The 19945-nt window shown below is 48.3% G+C and overlaps 1 protein-coding gene across 3 annotated transcripts in view; it reads right to left on the bottom strand.

Annotated features, from left to right (window-relative positions):
- COBL (cordon-bleu WH2 repeat protein) overlaps positions 1 to 19216 on the bottom strand; it is a 164655-nt gene extending 145439 nt beyond the window's left edge. For all 3 annotated transcript variants that reach the window (XM_034665558.1, XM_034665555.1, XM_034665551.1), the window contains exons 1-2: positions 18975 to 19216; positions 9347 to 9550 (exon numbers count right to left, since the gene is read on the bottom strand). In XM_034665558.1, the coding sequence (XP_034521449.1) occupies positions 9347 to 9543 (197 nt within the window). In that variant the 5' untranslated portion in view covers positions 9544 to 9550; positions 18975 to 19216. The remainder of the gene's footprint in view (positions 1 to 9346; positions 9551 to 18974) is intronic.
- Between the last annotated feature and the right edge of the window lie 729 nt (positions 19217 to 19945).

A 19945-nucleotide genomic window follows, 5' to 3' on the forward strand; every position in this document is an offset into this window, starting at 1 on the left:
TTACCTATCCAGCTCAACTCAGGGGACCGGCTGAAAAAGGGGTCCCCTACTCCTCCGCCATCTTAACCCCCAGGAGCTCAGGTTTTGATAGCTGTCTTGTTCTCCTTCAGGCCATCCTCATCTGTGACTCCCAGAGGGACACAGCATCTTGACGAGGACCGAACTCGGGCTGCACTTGGAGAAGCTGGATATGTACCAGTCCAAACACGATGACTTGGGTCCAAAAGCATGAGCTCATCTTGCAACATTTCCTGCAGGGTCTGCCACTTTGTGTGACCCTGCCCCAGGCTCATTTAAAATGCGACCTGATTTACCACTTTTCCACTACATGCTGCTTTTTAGGATCACATCCATGCAAAATGAGGTGGGGGGGGGGGCTGGCCTTTCTGCCACTTTTCACCACACCAGTTAATCTGCTATTGGCTGGCATTTAAAATGTCAAATTCCCAAGAGTATGCCAGCTCTTCCAAAGCTTCTTTGATGCCACTGGAAAAATTTACCCAGAAAGACAGAGGAAAGGTGAAGCACAATGGCAGCACACAAAGATGGACAGAGGCGCCGCCTGGTCCTGTGGGCTTCTGTACAGATGTGCAGACTGCAGGCTGTGGAGGTCGGCGGTGTCTCCAACAACCAGGTGTCAGTGTGCGCCCTCTACAGGGTCTCAGAGGGTCCCTGTGCCACAGGGCCACAGGAAAGAACTTTCCAGAGACTGGAAGAGGTTGCCTACTTACTTGTACACATTCTCATCACCTCCTGAGCCTGACCGCCCCTCACCTCACACCTGACCTTGGATGAAGTGGTACCTGCCTCAGATCAGCAGCTCTGCACACACCCCTCAGTGAGGTGTGGGCATCCTTCCCGCAGCAGCAGGGCGGTTCAGTGAAGGCACCTGAGGGGAGCTGCCTGGGATGGAATCCGAGCAGCACCACTCACTGATTCTCAGACCTGCCTCCCTGTGCCTCAGTTTCCTTACCGGTGAGGACATACTGTTAGAGAAATGAATGAACCTTGTAAGGCAGTGAGGACAGTGCCAGGCATGAGCTAAGTGTGATGTGTCTGCAAAATACATGAGTTCATTCGTTCCTGTCCTTTCTGTTTGGGGATTCCGTGTGGTGAGATGGTTTCCGTGGCTCAGAGCAGAGCGTCCCCTGTCTGCACCTGGTTAAACTCCATCCCGCTCTCAGCAAATATTCCAAAGACTCTTGAAGTAGCATCCTTGAGACACGGCACCATCAAACTTCCTCAATCTTACGAAGAAGGAAAACAAGGCAACTAGATACCCTTGGAATCTCTAAAGAAGAAACAGGTGTATGAAGAAAGCAGACCATCACTGCTAAGACCCCAAACAATGGCTGGGGCCTCAGTGGGTGCTCGGCATTAACACTGCTATGAACAGAACTGTGTCCTCCCCAAAGTCATGGTGAATCCCTAACCCACAGTGTGACTGTATTTGGAGATGGGGCCTCTAAGGATGTAATTATGGTTACATGAGGTCATAAGGGCGGCACTGATAGGATAGGATAGGGTTAGTGAGGTTACAAGAAGTGCACCCACCAAGAGGAGGTCATATGAGCACATGGAGTGATGGCAGCTGCCTACAAGCCAAGAAGATGCCTCAGAAGGAAATCTACCTGCTGGCACCTAGACTTTGGGCTTCCAGCCTTCAGAGCTGGGAGAAACCACATCTGTTGTGGAAGCCCCCAGTCTGTGGTATGTTAAGGCAGCCTGAGTAAGACAAAAACAAACACCCATTGTAGGCCCTCTTTCGCTCTCTCTCTCTCTCTCTGTCTCTCTGTCTGGTCCCAAGTAATAATGAAGACTGACCACCCAAACCACGTTGATGGGGTGGAGGGGGTCACGAGACGGATCTCTGAGGCTTTCTTTCCCAGTTTCTCCTCAACAACCATTTCACCTCCAACTTCTTCAATCTGTTGCTCTCCAAAATGCCTCTTAAGTGCTCAGAATGTAGGGGTGAAATTTATTTCCTGGTATTTGTGGTGATCTCTACTAATAATAGAGATTAAAAGTATACAGAATTTTTTCTACATCTTTTTTTTTTTTGAATTTTGGTAATGTATTTTATTTACCCAATATACATCTTTCTTAAAAAAAAAAAACAAAACTATGTCCAAATGTGTATAGACTTCATGAAACGTTCTGGCAGCCGTCTGTGGCTTTGATAAGAAAAGGTGCTGCTCTTTCCCATGCGGTTCTTTTTGAAATCCCGGCAGAGAGCTAGGCAGAGCGATGGTCAGCTTGTGCCCACACCCCTGCCCCAAACGCAGAGGCACTCAGGACCCAAGGGAGTGAGCAGGCTCTTGGGGACCTCACAGCCGGGACAGGGAAGTCAGCGAGGCCACATCTCATTCGTCAAGCTGGGCCAGGTGACGAGTTGTCCTTCCCTGGGACGCACCTGTGGCTAAACCGCAAAGCCCGCCTGTGGTCAGGCTGTGTACGATCATTCTTGAGCTGCATCCACTACGCATTCCTACAGCCCTCTCCCTGCCACCGTGCCAGTGCGACCCTGGGCTCCCTCTCGGGGGCCGCACGCTCATCCTGGAACATCTAGTGTACCAGTGGCCAGGGGCATGCCCTGCAGCCAGGGTTCTCAAAGTTCAACCTGCATCCGAAAGTTTGGGCATGGTAAAGTCAGATAGCTGGGCCTCTCGTCAGGGTTTCTGAATCACTAGGACTGGTCTGGGAATTTGCATTTCTACCACGTTCCCAGGGATGCAGCCCCTGTTGGTTGGGGACCATGCTTTGAAAACTACTTTATTGCACATACTCATGAAATGAGCATTTAGTCCAAATGCGCTGATTAGATAAATGGGTCCCTCAATGCTGAGTTTACAAGTTACATTAAGGTGGCTAGTTCTGGGGGTTCCTGGGTGGCTCAGTTGGTGAAGCATCTCATTCTTTGTTTCAGCTCAGGTCATGATCTTGGGGTCCTGAGACCAAGCCCCACATCAGGCTCCATGCTCAGTGTGGAGACTGCTTGTCCCTCTCCCTCTGCTCTTCCCCCTGCTCTCTCTTTCTCTCTCTGTCTCTCTCTGGAATAAATAAATAAAATCTTTAAAAAAAAGGTAACTACTTCTGGACATGATGTTAAAATCAACACACTTAATTTGCATGTACAGTCAAATCCTAAACATGTTGAACATGGCTTAGTTTCTTATGTGGAACCGAGACCAATATGTGGCCCCAGGCTGTAAGCGAGGCAAAATCTGGGTACTGAGGCAGAGCAAGTCCTGGGAGAAAGTGCAGTTTCACAGCTTTGTGTGGCATCAGAGAGGCAGGATAGGGCAAGATGTAAGCAGGGTCACGAGACCCAAGAGGTAGCCGCTATGGACAAGGTCAGGTACAAAGGAACATGCAGGCAGAACACCCAAAAGGACAATGGAGAGACCAGGAGATGGAAGAAGACACAGGCAGAGAGGTCTGTGAGTCAGAGGCAGGGCTCTAGGTTCGAGGCTAGAGTCACTGGAAGCCTGGGTCCTCGGGCTGTCAAGTGAGGCAGAGGGAACCAGAGAGGAGCAAGGCGACCAGGGAGGGCTAACTTCATCACATGCACAAGCCAGAAGCCCAGTCATCAGGATGATGGCACCGAATCCCCAAATCCTCATGGCTTGACCTCGCAAAACCCAAATGCCTCTTGGGCCAGCCAGCCACCTCAGTCCACTAAAGGTCTCAGGATGTGATCCAGGGAGAGACTGGGGTTATGCCAGTGGGAGAGACCTGCCTTCTCTAAGGCATTCAGCTTTTCAAACTGCTCAGAAAGCAATATCAGTTGGGGCATCTCGACCTAGAGACAAGCATGCAGAGGTTGGGAGCCTGACTGTTTTTCTGGTCACGCGGGGATGCAGAGCACAGGTTACGTGGACAGGTGTGGACAGGTGATACCACCATGAGGGGCATACTGGTTAGGTTCTCACTGTAGTAACTTGTGGTCTCTCTTAACTTTGACCTCACCATCTTTGACCTGTATCTTCCGAGTCTGGAGCCTCCTGTGTCCAGGTCAGGCATAAGCAGACCTTGCCGTGTGCTTCTCACCTGAGAGGTGAGTCAATGTGCCTTCTTGGGGAGCTGGAACGCAGCCCAACTATCTTGACAGTTAGGTTAGTGTTTATTTTCAATGCGCATGTGAAATTTGGACACTATTATTTTTTAAAAGATTTATTTATTTATTTGGGGGGGCAGAGTGAGAGGGAGAGAGAATCTCAAGCAGACTCTGTGCTGAGCGTTGGAGCCCGAGGCAGGTCTCCATCTCACAACCCTGGGATAACGACCTGAGCCAAAATCGAGAGTTGGATACTTAACCAACCGAGCCACCAGGAGCCCCTGGATGCTGTTTTTAATAGAAGACCACTGTCCCCCACCCTTGAGAAAAATTAATGTTCTGATGTGTCAGTTTCCTTATGACTTGCCTGGTGCTGGAATAGACCCTTGTGTCCCTGGTGGCCTGTGTAATCTTGTTTGATTGAGACCCGGGGAGCTCAGGATGGCCCACAGGAGACTCATTAGCACACAGCCACCACCATGTCCAGGCCCTTGTAAACCCTCTTCTCTATCCATGTTCCAGTAGCCCTGAATTCTTCATTTCTTGCAAAAACTGGTCATCTTGCAAATGAGATTTATTTCCTTCTGCTCACTGGGATGTCTTCCTCCCAGTTGTTTCAGAAAATTTAGGTGTTCAGCATGTATTTTGCTCAATGAACAAAGACTATTTCCTTCCTTCCTTCCTTCCTTCCTTCCTTCCTTCCTTCCTCTTTTCTTTTCTTCTTTTCTTTCTTTCTTTCTTTCTTTCTTTCTTTCTTTCTTTCTTTCTTTTTCTTTCTCTTTCCTTCCTTCCTTTCTCTTTCTTTTTTCTCTTTCTTTCTTTCTTTCTTTCTTTCTTTCTTTCTTTCTTTCTCCTTCCTTCCTTCCTTGTTTGTTTCCTTCCTTCCTCCCTCCCTCCCTCCCTTCCTTCCTTCCTTCCTTCCTTCCTTCCTTCCTTCCTTCCTTCCTTCCTTCCTATCAGGATCCCACAAAATGAGAGTTCCCTCTCTATGATTGGTATCACACCAAATCCCAACCAATAACAGCACCTGCTGTGAGCTATTAAATAGTGGGTTTAGCAAAGAACACACCTTTTCATAGGAGCAGAGCACAGGTTATAACCTGTGGTCACCCCACCACCATGCTATTTGTTCACAGCAAAGATGCTTGGGAAGAAAATCCAGTAGTACCTGGAGTCTGATGATCACAGTCTGCACGTGACAGACATTCTGTCACTGTCTTCCTTCAGCTGCTCTTGGGTTTCACCCAAATAAGCAAGCAAATGAAGCCTTCATAAGGCAGAAGCATTTCAGGGAGGCAGTCACTAGAAGCAGCGAGCTAGGACCTGGATGATCAAACACGTTCCCGGGCTGATGGAAAGATGGTCCAATGAGAACCACTTCTAGCCACAGTGACCAGGGCAGGCCGTGTGTCCCGGGAATTTTCTCTGAGAGGTTTCGGGGCAAGGCAACTACTCTGTGAGGTACTTCCATGGCGGATACATATCATTCACAGCTCATACAGCTCTAAGAGGACCCTAATGTCACCGATGCACTCTGGGTGATGACGATATGTCTCTGCAGGTTCACCGATCATAACGGGCTCCCCACTCTGCTGGGGGATGTTGATAACGAGGAGATCGTGGTGAGGGGAGAAGATATGTGGGAAATCTCTGTACTTCCCTCTCATTTTTGCTAGGAAACTAAGACTGCTGTAAAAAAAAAAAATGAAGCCTTCTGAAAAAAGATAGTCTTCAAACAAAACTGCAAATCAAACCAAACCAAAGCAACCTGTTAGCCAGTTTATTTAGAGAACTGGCTTCTCCTGGCTGGCTCCCCAGCACCAAAAATGCCTTTTCTAACATCACCTCCTTAACTCGCTGAGCACCAGAGAAAAGCAGGCTCCCTTCAGCTCCGAGAGCCATGATGCGCAAGAGGCTTCACCAACACCTCGAGGGGCAGGCGGATGAAGGACACCCCAGAGCTGACGGGAGCTCACAGCCTCCCTCCCCTCCATCCCAGAGCAGGTGAGCTCTCTCCAGAAGGAACATGCAGACCCAATACCCATGTTATGAGAGCCTCTGCTGTTTTATAAGCTCTGGGACCTAAAAATTCCTGCACAGCTGTAAGTGTGTCTATCGTGAAGAATCACAGGAATGAATACCAACGGAGATTTCCTGTATTCTGCAAAGGAAATGTTTGCCTTTTCTTGCCCCGGGCCCCTTGGGTATGTATACCAACTTGAACCTGACTACTTTACTGCATCGAAACAGCCCCAACACTCAAGAGACTGAAACAGTTTGTGAAGCTCTCTTTTGCCTAAGGACATTGTCTTGTCAAAGATCTTCTCTTTAAGTGTGTCCCAATTAAAGTGATGGAATTGGTGGCCTCCTTCCACCATCCCCATGCAGTGCTGGTAACGCCATTCCTAATTATATGCTAGAGCATTTCCCTTAAGAATGGCCCAGAATATGGGGGCACCTTGGGTGGTTCAATCAGACTCTTGATTCTGGCTCAGATCGTGATCTCAGGGTCGTGACATCAAGCTCTGCATTGGGCTCCGTGCTCAGTGGGGAGTCTGCTTGAGTCTCTCCCTCCCTCTGCACCTCCCCGCCCCCGCTCTCTCTCTCTCTTGCTGTCTCTTTCTCTGTCTCTGAGATAAATAAATAAACCTTAAAAAAAACAAAAAACAAAACAAAACAAAAAAACAAATGGCCCAGAACACAGATTCTCATGTTCTCATGTCCTAATCTCTGTAAGAACAGACTGGGACTTTTAATTAAGTTTCCAAATCCACGGGCAGCTTTAAAAAAGAAAAAAAAATCAGTCATACGCAGAATGCAATCATCAGACTGCAATTACTAACGTTTTTCTCTCAGAGAATCTTTTCATATCAGGAAAAAGCACAGTTAAGGGGCTGATTATAAATGATCAACGGCTTGCTCATCCCATAAAAGCTGGGCCTGTTCTCTAGTAAAACAGAAGAGAGAAAGCACATTGATTAACAATTAGTGGCTCTGTTTTCAGCAAGGGTCGGGAACTGGACTTCAGCCCGCTCTGGTGTTATTAAAGAGTATGACACATAAAACCAAATCCCCAGGCAAGCAGCTGCTGAATCCACACCAGCCATGAGGCCAAGACCCAGTGAAGGAAGCACACGGGCTGCTGCTCTAACTCACTCCTGCAGGAAGCCTGGGAGAAGGATTCTCATTTACCGCTGGAGGAGAGGAAAGTTTTTAATGCGGGATCTTTAAGGCCGCGTGTTTCCTCGTTGCTACCCTGCTGGGTTACAGAGTGGTAGCTTCTACTTGGGAAAGAAAAAAAAATTAAAAATATAAAATTTAAGAAAGTGTTCCATTTGGAAATGGTTTTCCAAAATAATATTCGTACTTGTCAGGCAGGCATTCAATCTCTCTGCATGCATTTGGAGAACTGGACCCGGACAGGAGCGTATTAAGTAAGACACGACCCACAGGGCTATGTTTAGGAGCTAGCTTGACAGTGGCAGCGGTTTTGTAGCCGTGCACTGAGCTACGGACTCATGGGGTAGGACAGGTAACATGTACAGTTTTCATATGTTAATCATGCCTCAACAAAATAGTGTATTTTTAGTGTAACTAAAAATTGGGTTGGGGGCGTCTGGGTGGCTCAGTCGGTGAAGCGTCTGCCTTGGTCTCAGGTCATGAGGGATCGAGCCCCACAGCTGGCTCCCTGCTCAGCGGGGAGTCTGCTTGTCCCTCTGCCTTTGCCCCTCCCCCGGCTTGTACATGTGCTTTCTCTCATAAATAAATAAATAAATAAATAAATAAATAAATAAAATCTTTTTTAAAAATTGGGTTGAAAATATAGGAATGGAGACTAAACCATAATACATCCACTGATCAGACTTCACGCATGTATGAAAGGAGTTTGTAAACTATCAGGGGGCTTCCTTCACGGATCCAGTGTAGCCCAACCTTAGCTGCTTCCACGGGAGCACTGGGCCTGCGACCCCAGCTACAGGAGCATCGCACCCCCCCCGAGGGGCAAGCCCCACATCGGGCAGGCGGGTGGCTTCACCCTGGGATGTGGGCTTGCGTCCCCTGGCACGGGAAGAGACGCCATAACCCACAACCCAACAGCTCCAGCCCCAGCTATGTACCCAGGTCTGCAGCAAGCTTCCTGCCCTTGTTTGTATATCCCGTGAAGTCATTTGTAAGACGTATGTACCCCTTTGCACACTAAGTCACCACCTAGAATTTTCATAAGAAAGTTTAAACAGCTGCAAAGCATACAATTTCAGGGAGAATCCAAATCCTGATATTTTAAAATAAAAGCATTTCGTCACTCTCATCAGAGCAACCACCAAAATAAAAACACCCATGGTGATGTGATTTCCACCATTACCCATTTTAAAAAAGATGGGAGCACACTGCTTTTTTAAGAGTGAAATATGTCCGATCATCTCTCGTTCTTGTTTTCTGAGAAATACGACTTCTAGTCACTCCTGGCTCAGAATTAGACAAATACATTTTTGTGCTGGGAGGTTTCCATAGTAGGTCACTCCATCATACTCTATCATAAAAACTGTATAAATGGTGAGATTTACTTTTTTGTTTCCTGTGACTCTGTGAAAATGTGTTCTTATAGATCGAGTTATCAGGAACAATAGTCATAGCACAAAGTTACGTGATGAGTGTTTTGAAAAAAAATCAGAAATTCTATTGGTAATAAAATTCTCAGTACTGTAATCCCAGGAGGCTTTGCCAATGTTTCCGGTGTGGCTGCCGTGGGAAGAGGAAGGGGCATGTGACCTTGATCTCAGGCGCATTCCCGGGTAGGGATTCCGGTGGGCATCTCCAGGCTGGAAACTGGCTGGGTTGGGTTTTAGCCATGAGTGTAGGCATGCACTGGAAGCTGCATTTGGAAAACTGATTGCTGACTGTCTATACCTCTGTGGCCAGCCTGTCAGTGGACAGGAGAAGGGTCAACTGCAGTGCCAAGAATGCTGGTGCGGACTCTGGGGGCTGGCCACCTGTTTGGAGATGCATACAGGCCTGTGACCCCCCTCCTCTGAGTTCACCCTCTACCAGGACTGAGCTGTGCATTCCTTGCTCCCTCGGGATGACAGCGAGCTGGGGAGGGGCCACTTAGTCAACAGTCGTGCAGGTGAGCCACTTCGGATTGCCACCTAGACCCAGCTCTGTACCCCCAAGCTCCCAGGTCTGACCTGACGAGGAAGCGAGCATAACCCAGCATGATCCACTTTTCGGTTCTCCTTGGACCCAAGACTGGATAGAGGTGAACCCTCCCCAACGCGCCAGGACCCTTACCTGCCATTGACCACGCTCTTCTTCTCCAGCCCGCTGGGCAGAACCACGGTGACGGCCACCGTGCTGTTTCTCAAGTTCTCCTTCATGTGCAGTAGGTTCTGTGGAGGGCTGGGGGACACGTCCCCGGGAGGCTTCTGCCCACTGTGCACATTTGGCGTGGCGGGCTTTCCAGGAGGAGGGGGGGCGCGAGACTTCATCTTCCTCCTTAAACAGGGACAGCACAGAAGGACTGAATGAGGCAACAGCTTCCGACTATGATCTTAATACCATCACCCATGAGCATCCAGTGGCTTTCTGGGACTTTCTCTCACGACAAACTATTTTTATAGGTATTTCTCCCTCCTCAGAAAAGCCTTCAGAGGTACATGACCTTTATAAAATCGATATATTGGCACATCCTTCAACACTAACAGAAAGGGGACAATTAAGAAAAACAGAAGAAGCATGCTGGAAAAGAAAGGATCAGCCAAAAAATGGGCTCGCCACCAGGGAGTGGCACGGTCATGATTTGTACAGATAGAGGAATGGGTTGGCGCAGTGGAGTTTGTGTGGACCAGCCCTTTCTGAGCCACTGAGTGGGTAAAAATCACACCAAGTTAACATGGACTTCACCAATGGTCTGCTTCACTCCAGCTTCGATCCCTGCCCCAGCTCTGGATCCACGACTGTGACCAACTGAGGACCTGGAATCCACAGAGCTGTGATGTTGGGGATGTGTTAGGACAGCATCAGGATGTACTAAATTACCAGAAAGTTCATCCCACCAACGCCCACCCACAGGCCACCGTGCATGCAGGTGGCTGCTGGGCAGTGAGGGACACGAGTGATAATATCGTCACCTTATTCCCAGCTATGCTTTGAATTCTCAGTTCACTTTGCAGGAGATTTATAAACACATGACAGCGAGTCACCCACTCTGAGGATCATGAACATTTTGAGAAATTCTTGTCTCCTCCAGAATATTCAGGAAGGCAAATGACCCTACTTGATATGTGTATTTTATTTTATATACAGATAGGTCTATGCCAACGTGTATGCATACGCACGTGTGTGTGTGTGTGTGTGTGTGTGTATATATATATACATATATATATAGACATATATATTTTACAGAGGCCCTAGGTATTTTATAATAGCTAGCTTTTATCAGCACCAGGGCCTCTGCTAATAATAACCTTAGGAAGTTCACCTCATTCAATGCTCAAGCTATTTGGCAGCTGAGAAAATTGCGTGTCCAAGAGATTCGTAGCTCCCCTGAAGGCCCATGGTTATTGGCGTCGGAGCAGGGATGGACAGCAGACGTGCCCGACTCCCAGGGGCCGCTCCCGCTCACCTCGCCCTCCCACCTCCTGCCATGCTCTGGTGATCTAACAAGCTTAAATTCTCCTGGAGAGTAATCTTCTTGGGGGGCACTCTGGCCCCAAGTATCAGGCACGGTAATTCCATTTCTAGAAATTGGTCCCAAAGAAATAATCCCCCAATTATTGCCCTGTGGGAGGTTCAAAGGTGCTCAGTACACCATAATTTCCAATGGCAAACAAAATAATCGAACTGCAGGTCAATAAGAGACAACTTCAGTCGACTATGATACTTCAAACAATGTTATACTGGTACTAGTTACATACACTCTAAAAGTACATAATTTGATGTGCCAAAATACTTGATTCAGGTTTTTTTTAGAAAACAATTATTATTTTAGAAAACTCCATTTCTAAGAGAATTATTCATTGTAGCAATGGATCATGAACAGTCTAGAAAGACGCTCTAAAGAATCCCCAGGTTATGTGTAGTAAGACATTTTGATATGTTCACCTTTATGCATTTCCCAATTTTTCCGTAAGATCACCTAGATATGCATGATTTGTAAAACAAAAGAGGTTGCTTAAAATTGGGGGAAACAGCAAATGGGATTCAGAGAAGGCCACAAGCTCCTGCCATTCACGTCTCTGATTAACACAAAGCTTCGGAGAGACATTCCCGTCTCCTCCACGACTGTGATACGTAGACATAAATTAATTCCTTTTCTTGGTAAAAACCTTACACCTGTGTCATAATTTATATCATGTGTTACTTATTCTTATCCCTTCCATACTTTCTTCCTTTTTAACTTACAGAAATGAAAATGAAGTAATCGGCACATATGTGTAAGTGGAAGGGCTGTATATTATGAATTCATCTACCTTCCCTATGACACTCTGAGGAGGTCCTACCGTCATTCCTCCTTTATAGGCAAGGAGTATGGGCACATCCTGATAAGCCTAGAAGGCAGCAGAGCTAACATCAAACCTGAATGATGTTAAGCATCACATTCTCCAGCCCATTAGGAAAAATGGATGTCATCCATTTTACAGATGGGCAAGTCGAGACATGGAGAAGTAGGTTATAGAGTCCTCCATTAGCCAATCTGGGGTCTCGGGCAGGTTGCTCAGGCTCCCAGCAGCCCACTTGCTATTCATGTTACCCCCCAAAGGTGCTTTCATGGGGGGGGATAGGGAGTGTTTATTTTTATCATTTTGGGGAAATGAACACATTTGCCCATGGAGCTCTCTGTTTATCTCTGGATACTAATAAACCTGGCTTGAACTCCTTCTGAGTCAACAGGAAGCAGCTGCTGATGCATTTATTCTTTTGGCCGGCACCAGCACGGGAGCAGAGGCGGGAGAGAGGGAGAAGAAACTGCCAGTCCCCCCAACTTTTCCCACATGAACAATCTCCCCAGCTAGCCACCTGTCCCAGCTCTCATCACTGACATCTCACGAATGCAGTGTCCTCCTACCGTCTAGCCTCCACCAGTGCATCCTGTTTTCTCCCAGGATTCCCTCACTCCACACACAGGAGATGAGCCCCAACCACAGGGGCTTTGTGTCTTCTCACACCTTACTCTGCACGGTGCACCCTGACCCCACCCCCATGCAAGGGCTCCAGCCCCGCTGGCTGCCAGGACACCCAGGGAAGCTTTCTGTCCAGCACAGTGTTACGTGTGTGTGCGCATTTATTTTTTATTTTTTATTTTTATTTTTTAAAGATTTTATTTATTTATTCGACAGAGATAGAGACAGCCAGCGAGAGAGGGAACACAAGCAGCAGGAGTGGGAGAGGAAGAAGCAGGCTCATAGCGGAGGAGCCTGATGTGGGGCTCGATCCCATAACGCCAGGATCACGCCCTGAGCCGAAGGCAGACGCTTAACCGCTGTGCCACCCAGGCGCCCCGTGTGTGCGCATTTATGCATGTGTGCATGCCTGCGTGTGTGCATGCCTGTGTGTGTGCATATGTGCCTGTGTGTGCACGTGCCTGTGTGCCTGTGTGCGTGTGTGCGTGTGCGCGTGTGCGTGGGTGTGCTTGTGCCTGAGCATGCACACTGAAGTTAGCCAACACTGAAAACACTGGAACATTTCACACAACGAAATGAATTTCTGGCTCTTTCTGAAAAAAATATATATAGAGATCCAGTAAGGCCCTGAACTCCTCCATAGCAAAAACCAGGTGCGTGTTTCCATTTGAACTCCACAACTCAGTGCTATCGCATACCTGTCCCCTGTAGGGCTGTAGCTAATACCCAAAGCACTGGCACGGCCTGAAAGTCGTGGCTTTCCCTGACCCTCCACCCTGAACCCACCTCTATTCCTCCCCCACTCGCCTGACAATGGGTCTAATGTTCCTGTTCCTGGAAAACCCACACTCATGCCCTTGCCTCTGCCACATCGTACACCCTGCCTGTATGCTTTGCTCTCTTGAAAACACAGCTCAAAAACACGTCTTCTGAGAAGCCTCTGGATGCTCTGGGCCCAAGGACACAAGGCTGAGACCGGTGGTCCCCTCCTGACTGTGCTCAGGAAGCACGTGGAAAGCTTACCAAGTGCCGAAGGCCCAGCACGGACCAACTGAATCTGTATTACCCAAAAGCCGGTCATGCTAATGGTCGCAGCGTTTCTCCAGAACACAGCCTCCTTAACATCAGCATGGCAGGGGTTTAGCTGCAATTTCCGTATCATTGGATGAAAGCAATTGACAGATTATAAACATATATGTCGAGAAATTCGCGACTTTGTGTTTTTATTTTTCAAAGAATAATATCTGCATACTTTGAGGAGCTCACGTGAGAAATTTCCAACCACACCAAAAATGGTGCCTGAGGTATAGACAGAGTCAAGGCCCCACTTCAGAAGTGGTGTGTGTCCATAAGCACACGGACCCCAGGAGAGAGCCGCTTCATACCAGCCCGAGTCACGGACACACACACCCGCTCCCGCTGCTGTCGACCTCCCCATGCAGCAATCCTGGTGCTCATGTCTTCAACTTTATTTAACATCTCTGAAGACAGCAGATGCTTTATATTTTTTTTAAAGATTTTATTTATCTATTTGAGAGAGAGAGAGAGCACAAGCAGGGGGAGAGGCAGAGGGAGAGGGAGAAGCAGGCTCCCCACTGAGCAGGGAGCCCTACATGGGACTTGATCTCAGGACCCTGAGATCATGACCTGAGCTGAAATCAGACACTTAACTGACTGAGCCACCCAGGCGCCCCAACAGCAGATGCTTAATTAAGGCTGTTTATATTCTCAATATTTAGTGTGCTTCCCTTCATATCTACAGGTATTTACCAACACCTACTGATGATGATGATGCTGGCAAAGGTGAAAACCATAGAGGGTCTCTGCCTATAAGGCACAGAGCAGACTTAGAAAATCTTGAGGCAAGAATGATCCTGAAGAAATCTGCACAGACAGCCTAGAGCAGTCTGGAGAATGGCCAGAATTTGGAGATGTGAGAGAAGGAGAGGAAGGGAGGGAAAAAGTCCTAGCTGGGGAAAAGTACGTGGGGGGAAGAGAAAAACGAAATGGTAAGGCATATCCTAGGAGAAGACAGCATCATGGGCTGCGTCTACTCAGTGCACCAGAGTGCTGTGGTTTCTCTGAGTACTTTGTCTCAATTGAATCCTTGTAAACTAAGGGAGAAGATCTGCTCTAATTTTGCTGGTTGGGGGACCCATGTGCAAGTGGTTCCAAACAATAGTGTCCCACAAATACTTGAGGATTACCTTTTTCAAGGTTGCTGAGAAAGGGGAGGGAAGCAGAAGGTTGTTTCGTGTCTGTTCTGTTCAAGGGAGAGGCCCGGACGCTGCAGGAAATAGGGTCTGGTTGGGAAGTGTGCCAAGGAGCTAAACAATCCATAGTTAGGGGGGATTCCAGATGATCTGAGAACCAATGCAGGAGAAACTGCTGGAAGGCACGTGGGGGGAGCACTGATGGAGGCAGCCAGACCAGTGAGCACAGAGTTCTGGGGAACACAGGGACTGAATGAGTGTGGGGGGGGTAGCCCATGGGGAGGGTGCATGGACAGAGCCACCATGGGAGGAAGACTGATGGGTCCGTGAGAGCAGGAGGAGGACCCCACGATGTTTGGGGTTCTAGCCTCGACTCCAGTGCAAGATTCAAAGCAGGCCAACAGAGGACATGCTCTGGGAGGCGATGACCAGTTGGCTTTTGATGGCCTGGGTCTGAGATGACAGTGATGTTTCCAAGTGGAGGCAAGTGCAGGCAGGAGAGAGGAGGCCCTGCATTGACTAAGGATACCTACTCTCTGAATGCTGCAGAGGTCCCCGCCCGGAACCAAGCACAGCCGCAGTGCCAGCCACCAACAAGCCCTCCAGAGGGATCCGTGCATCTGCACGTGGCGTGTCTGCAGCGGGGAGAGGGTGGAGGGGTGAGTGGAGGCACAGTGGTCACCACTCGGCCTGACCGCGCCTTTTTTTAGTCTCGGCTGGCTGGTGGGTCTCAGTCTCGAACATCATCCTGCGTGTGAGCCACCAGGATCTGAGCCACTGTGCATGGGTCTCTTCTTTCTGGATCTCAGCTCCTTTGGGGCACTGGGGCTGGGCCAGAGGACACTTCCAATTCTTGTATACTAACTCACGGGAAAATATGAACCCCAAACTACTGCTATTATATTATAATTAGGATTAGGATGGCCACTATCCAAAAAAAGAAAAAAAGAAAAAAAAAGAAATGTTGGCAAGGATATGGAGAAATTGGGACCCTTGTGCTCTGCTGGCATGAATGCAAAGGGGTGCAACCACTATGGAAAACAGTATGGAGGTTCCTCAAAAGAAAAAACCAAGAAACAGAACCCCATAATTCTTACTCTTCTGGGTCTGGGAATACCTTGGCGACAGCGCGGGTTTGGTTCCAGAGCAGCACAATGCAGCAGCTATCACAATAAAACCAGTCAAATGAATTTTTTTTGGTTTCCCAGTGCATATAAAAGTTATGTTTATACTACACTGCAGTGTTTATGTATTACGCCTGCAATACATAATACAATGTGATAGGAAGTATTACGCCTAAAAGTACAAGGTGCACACCTTAATTTAAAAATACTGTGGGGCGCCTGGGTGACTCAGTCAGTTAAGCATCCAACTCTTGATTTCGGCTCAGGTCATGATCTCAGGGTCATGAGATCCAGCCCCGTGTCAGGCTGTGTGCTCAGCAGGGAGTCTACTTGAGATTCTCTCTCCCTCAGCCCCTCCACGGCTTGTGTGTGCTCTCTAATTTTTTCCAAAAAAAAAAAAATACTTTATTGCTAAGAAATGCTAGCCATCATCTGAGCTATCAGGAAGTCATCACTTTTTTTGCTGCCTCAATGCTGATGGCTGCTGACTGATCAGGGTGGTGGTGGCTGAAGGATGGCGTGGCCGTGGCCATTGCGTAAGCTAAGACAACAATGAACTTTGCGACATCAATTGGCTCTTGCTTTCATGAATGATTTCTCCCTAGCATGTGAAACTGTTTGATAGCATTTCACACACAGAACTTCTTCCAAAACTGGAGTCAATCCTCTCAAACTCCACCACAGCTGCTTTATCTATATCTATAGTATTCTAGACCTTGTTGTCACTCCAACAATCTTCACGGAGTCTCCACCAGGAGTAGATTCCATCTCATGAAACCACTGTCTTTACTCATCCATAAGAAGCAACACTTTCCATTAAAGTTTGATCATGAGAAGCAGAAAATCAGTCCCATCTTCAGGCTCCACTTCTAGTTCTAGTTCTCTTGCTATTTCTACTACGTCTTCAGTTTCTTCCGCCAGTAAAGTCTTGAACCTTACAAAGTCATCCATGACGGATGGAATCAGCTTCCTCCAAACCTGTGCTCACGTTGATGTTTTGATCTCTTCCCATGAATCACGAATTTCCTAACGGCATCTAGAGGAGTGGTGAATCCTTTCCAGAAGGTTTTCAATTCACTTTGCCCAGATGCAGCAGAGGAATCACTATCTAGGGCAGCTAGAGCCTTACGGAATGTATTTCTTAAATAATAACTCTTGAAAGTCAAAATTACAGCTTGATCCATGGGGTATGGAATGGATGTTGTGTCGCAGGCATGAAAACAACATTAATTTCATCGTTTGTCTCCATCAGAGCTCTTGGGAAAGCAGGTGCATTGTCAACGAGCAGTCATATTTTGAAAGGAACCCTTTTTTCTGCAGGTCTCAGTAGTGGGGTTAAAAGATCCAGTAAAACATGTTGTAGACAGATGTGCCATCAGCCAGGCTTTATGATTCTATTTATAGAGCGTAGGTACAGTGGACTCAGCACAAATTTTAAGGGCCTTAGGATTTTTGGAACAGCAAACGAGCACCGGCTTCAACTTCACGTCACCAGCTGTATTAGCCCCTAACCAGAGAATCAGCTGGTCCTTTGAAGCCAGACACTGACTTTTCTCCAGCTATGGAGTCCTAGATGGCATCAGTCTCCAATAGAGGGTTATTTCGTCTACACTGGAAATCCATTTAGCACCTCCACTAATTCCCTCTGCCAGATCTTCTGGTTGACTTGCTGCAGCTTCTCCACCAGCCCCTGCTGCTCCATCTTGAGATGCTTCTTTCCTTAAACCTTATGAACCAACCTCTGCTAACCTCAGACTTTTTCATCTGCAGCTTCCCCACCTCTCAGCCTTCATAGAACTGAAGAGTCAGGGCCTCGCTCTGGATTGGGCTTTGGCTTAAGGGAATGTTGTGGCTGCTTTGATCTTCTTTCCAGACCTTTAAAACTTCCTCCATATCAGCAATAAGGCTGTTTTGCTTTCTTATCTTTTGTGTGTTCGCTGGAATAGTGCTCTGAATTTCCTTCAAGAACTGTTCCTCTGTGTTCACAACTTGGCTCACTGGTTGTCACAAGAGCTCTTGCTTTCAGCCTGTCTTGGCTTTCGACATGCCTTCCTCACTGAGGTTAATGATTTCTAGCTTTTGGTGAAAATTGAGAGACATGTGGCTCTTCCTTTCACTTGAACACGTAGAGGCCATTGTAGGGTTATTAATTGGCCTCATTTCAGCACTGTTTTGTCTCGGGGAATAGGGGTACCCTAGGAGAGGGAGAGAGACGAGGGACAGTGGTCTGTGAAGCAGTAAGAACACACACCACATTTATCAATGAAGTTCGCCGTCTTCTACAGGCACGGTTTGTGGCGCCCCAATTACAAAAGCAACACCGAAGATCGCTGATCACAGATCACCCGGACAAATATAATAATAATGAGAAATTATAAATATTGTGAGAATTACCAAGATGTGACACAGGGACACAAAGTGAGCAGATGCTGTCGGAAAAATGGCACCGACAGACTTCTCGATGCCGGGCTGCCACACACCTAACAGTGATAAAAAATGCAGCATCTGTTCAGTGCAACAAAGCCAAGCCCAATAAAACAATACATGTCTGTCTCTACGCCAATGAACTGAAAGCAGAGACTTGAAAAGACCTCCCCAAGTTCACGGCAGCATTATTGACAACAGTCAAAAGGCAGAAGCGACCTAAGCACCCATCACTGATGAATAAGCAAAACGTGGTAAGTACACATTCTGGAATATTCTCCAGCCTTAAAAGGAAACAAATTCTGAGGCACGCTACGACACGGAGGAAACTCGAGGACAGCCAGAGACAAAAAGACAAATACAGTGTGATGCCCCTTATGTGAGGTTCCTACAGCAGCCAGACTCGGAGGGACCGACCGTGGAATGGAGGGCACCAGGGGCTGGGGGGGCGGGTGGGAAGGAGAGGTTTTGTAGAACAGGTTTAACAGAGATTTTGTCGAGCAGAGTTTCAGTTTTGCAAGTTGAAGCGTCTGGGCGACGAGCTGCACGACAACGTGAATACACGAACACTACCGGCCACACGCTGAGAAATGGTTAGCAGAGTCAGTTTCATGTTATGTGTGTTCGATCACAGCTGAATCACAGTAATTTCATCCTAATAAGATTAGACGTTCATCCTGGTAGTTTTATCAGTTACAGCGTGTAAGGCAGTCTTACTGTCAGGGCTGTCTTCTGTCCCCTACCAGGCTCCTTCCTGGGGACCCCTCAGCCCTCACCCCTAGCTCCCCAGCACAGAAGGAGTTTCTCTTGCTGAGCACGCTGGGGGAAGAGAAGGCGAATGCACAATGTGCCAACCGTGGAGGGAGGCCCAGGGCCCCTCAGAACAAAGGGGATGGGTAAGGTTGCATCCCCCAGGGGAGGGCCACACGGTGGGGGCAGGTTGCTGGATTAAGCTTCGCTGTGCATGAGGGGCAGTGACAGGGTCGCCTCTGCCTCCCTCTGGAATCCTCCTCCACCCAAGGGGCACCCACAATACCTGGGTTCGGGCTTGTCTTTTCGAGGACGTGACTGTGTGCCAGTTCAAGAGCAGAAGCTGCCCAGGCGGACAGACACCTCAAGCTCCTCTGAAAGTGAGCACTGTCCCCATGTAACAGTGGTCACAGTGCCACCGGCCTCCTCCACCTGGGAAGGACTGCTGCTGTCCCCATGGACCTGGTCATCTTTACTCAGTCCTCAAAAGTCATCGCACTGCCAGGTTGGTGGCTCCCTTCCGGAAAGGTACATGCAGGTGCCGTGGAGTGGGGCCTACCGGACACTAAGGAGCACGTGGGCAGGTAAAAGGGCAGGGCCCCTCCTGGACACACCCCGGGCGGGTGACCCACCTGGCGACTCTGCCTTCCTTCCCCACACCGTCAGGAGAAGCAGGGCTGGTCCCCCGTGCCTCAGGGACTGAGTCATTGAGCGTGAACCACCCGCCCCGGGGCTCCCTCCAGGTACAAGACTGGGTGTGCCCCAGCAGAAACTGTAAAACAAAATCATACGTACAAAAACATCTCTGGCATTGCAAAGGTCATTAGTCAGAATACCAGATGGTTTTCACTTCAAACCATCACATAGTTCCTGTCTAAATTTCAGGGCAGTGCTTGTTAGCTCCCACGTCAGTGGGGATGCCACCAGCTGGCGTTTTCTTCCCAGAGCTCGTCTACACGCAGCAGAATGCTGAGCTCTGCTCCCTCAACACGAGGCCATCTAGGACGCCCTGGGTTGCTCGTCTGGCACCACCTGGGCCCAGTGAGTGCAAATTCCAAGGCTGGAGTCCAGCAGCTGAATTAAAACCTAACACACAGGCGCCCAGCCAGGCTGGAGGAGCCCAGGGCAGGCAGGGCTTGCAGGCTGCAAAGGGAAAATCCCCACAGTTCTCTACTCGAACTTACCCCGGAGCAGAGTCCAAAGGGCTCTCTGCTTTATGTTTTTTTTTTTCTGTGCCTCAAACACTTTCTCAGTGCC

The sequence above is a fragment of the Ailuropoda melanoleuca genome, chromosome 1 (genome assembly GCF_002007445.2).
Source record: "Ailuropoda melanoleuca isolate Jingjing chromosome 1, ASM200744v2, whole genome shotgun sequence".
Classification (NCBI taxonomy): domain Eukaryota; kingdom Metazoa; phylum Chordata; class Mammalia; order Carnivora; family Ursidae; genus Ailuropoda; species Ailuropoda melanoleuca.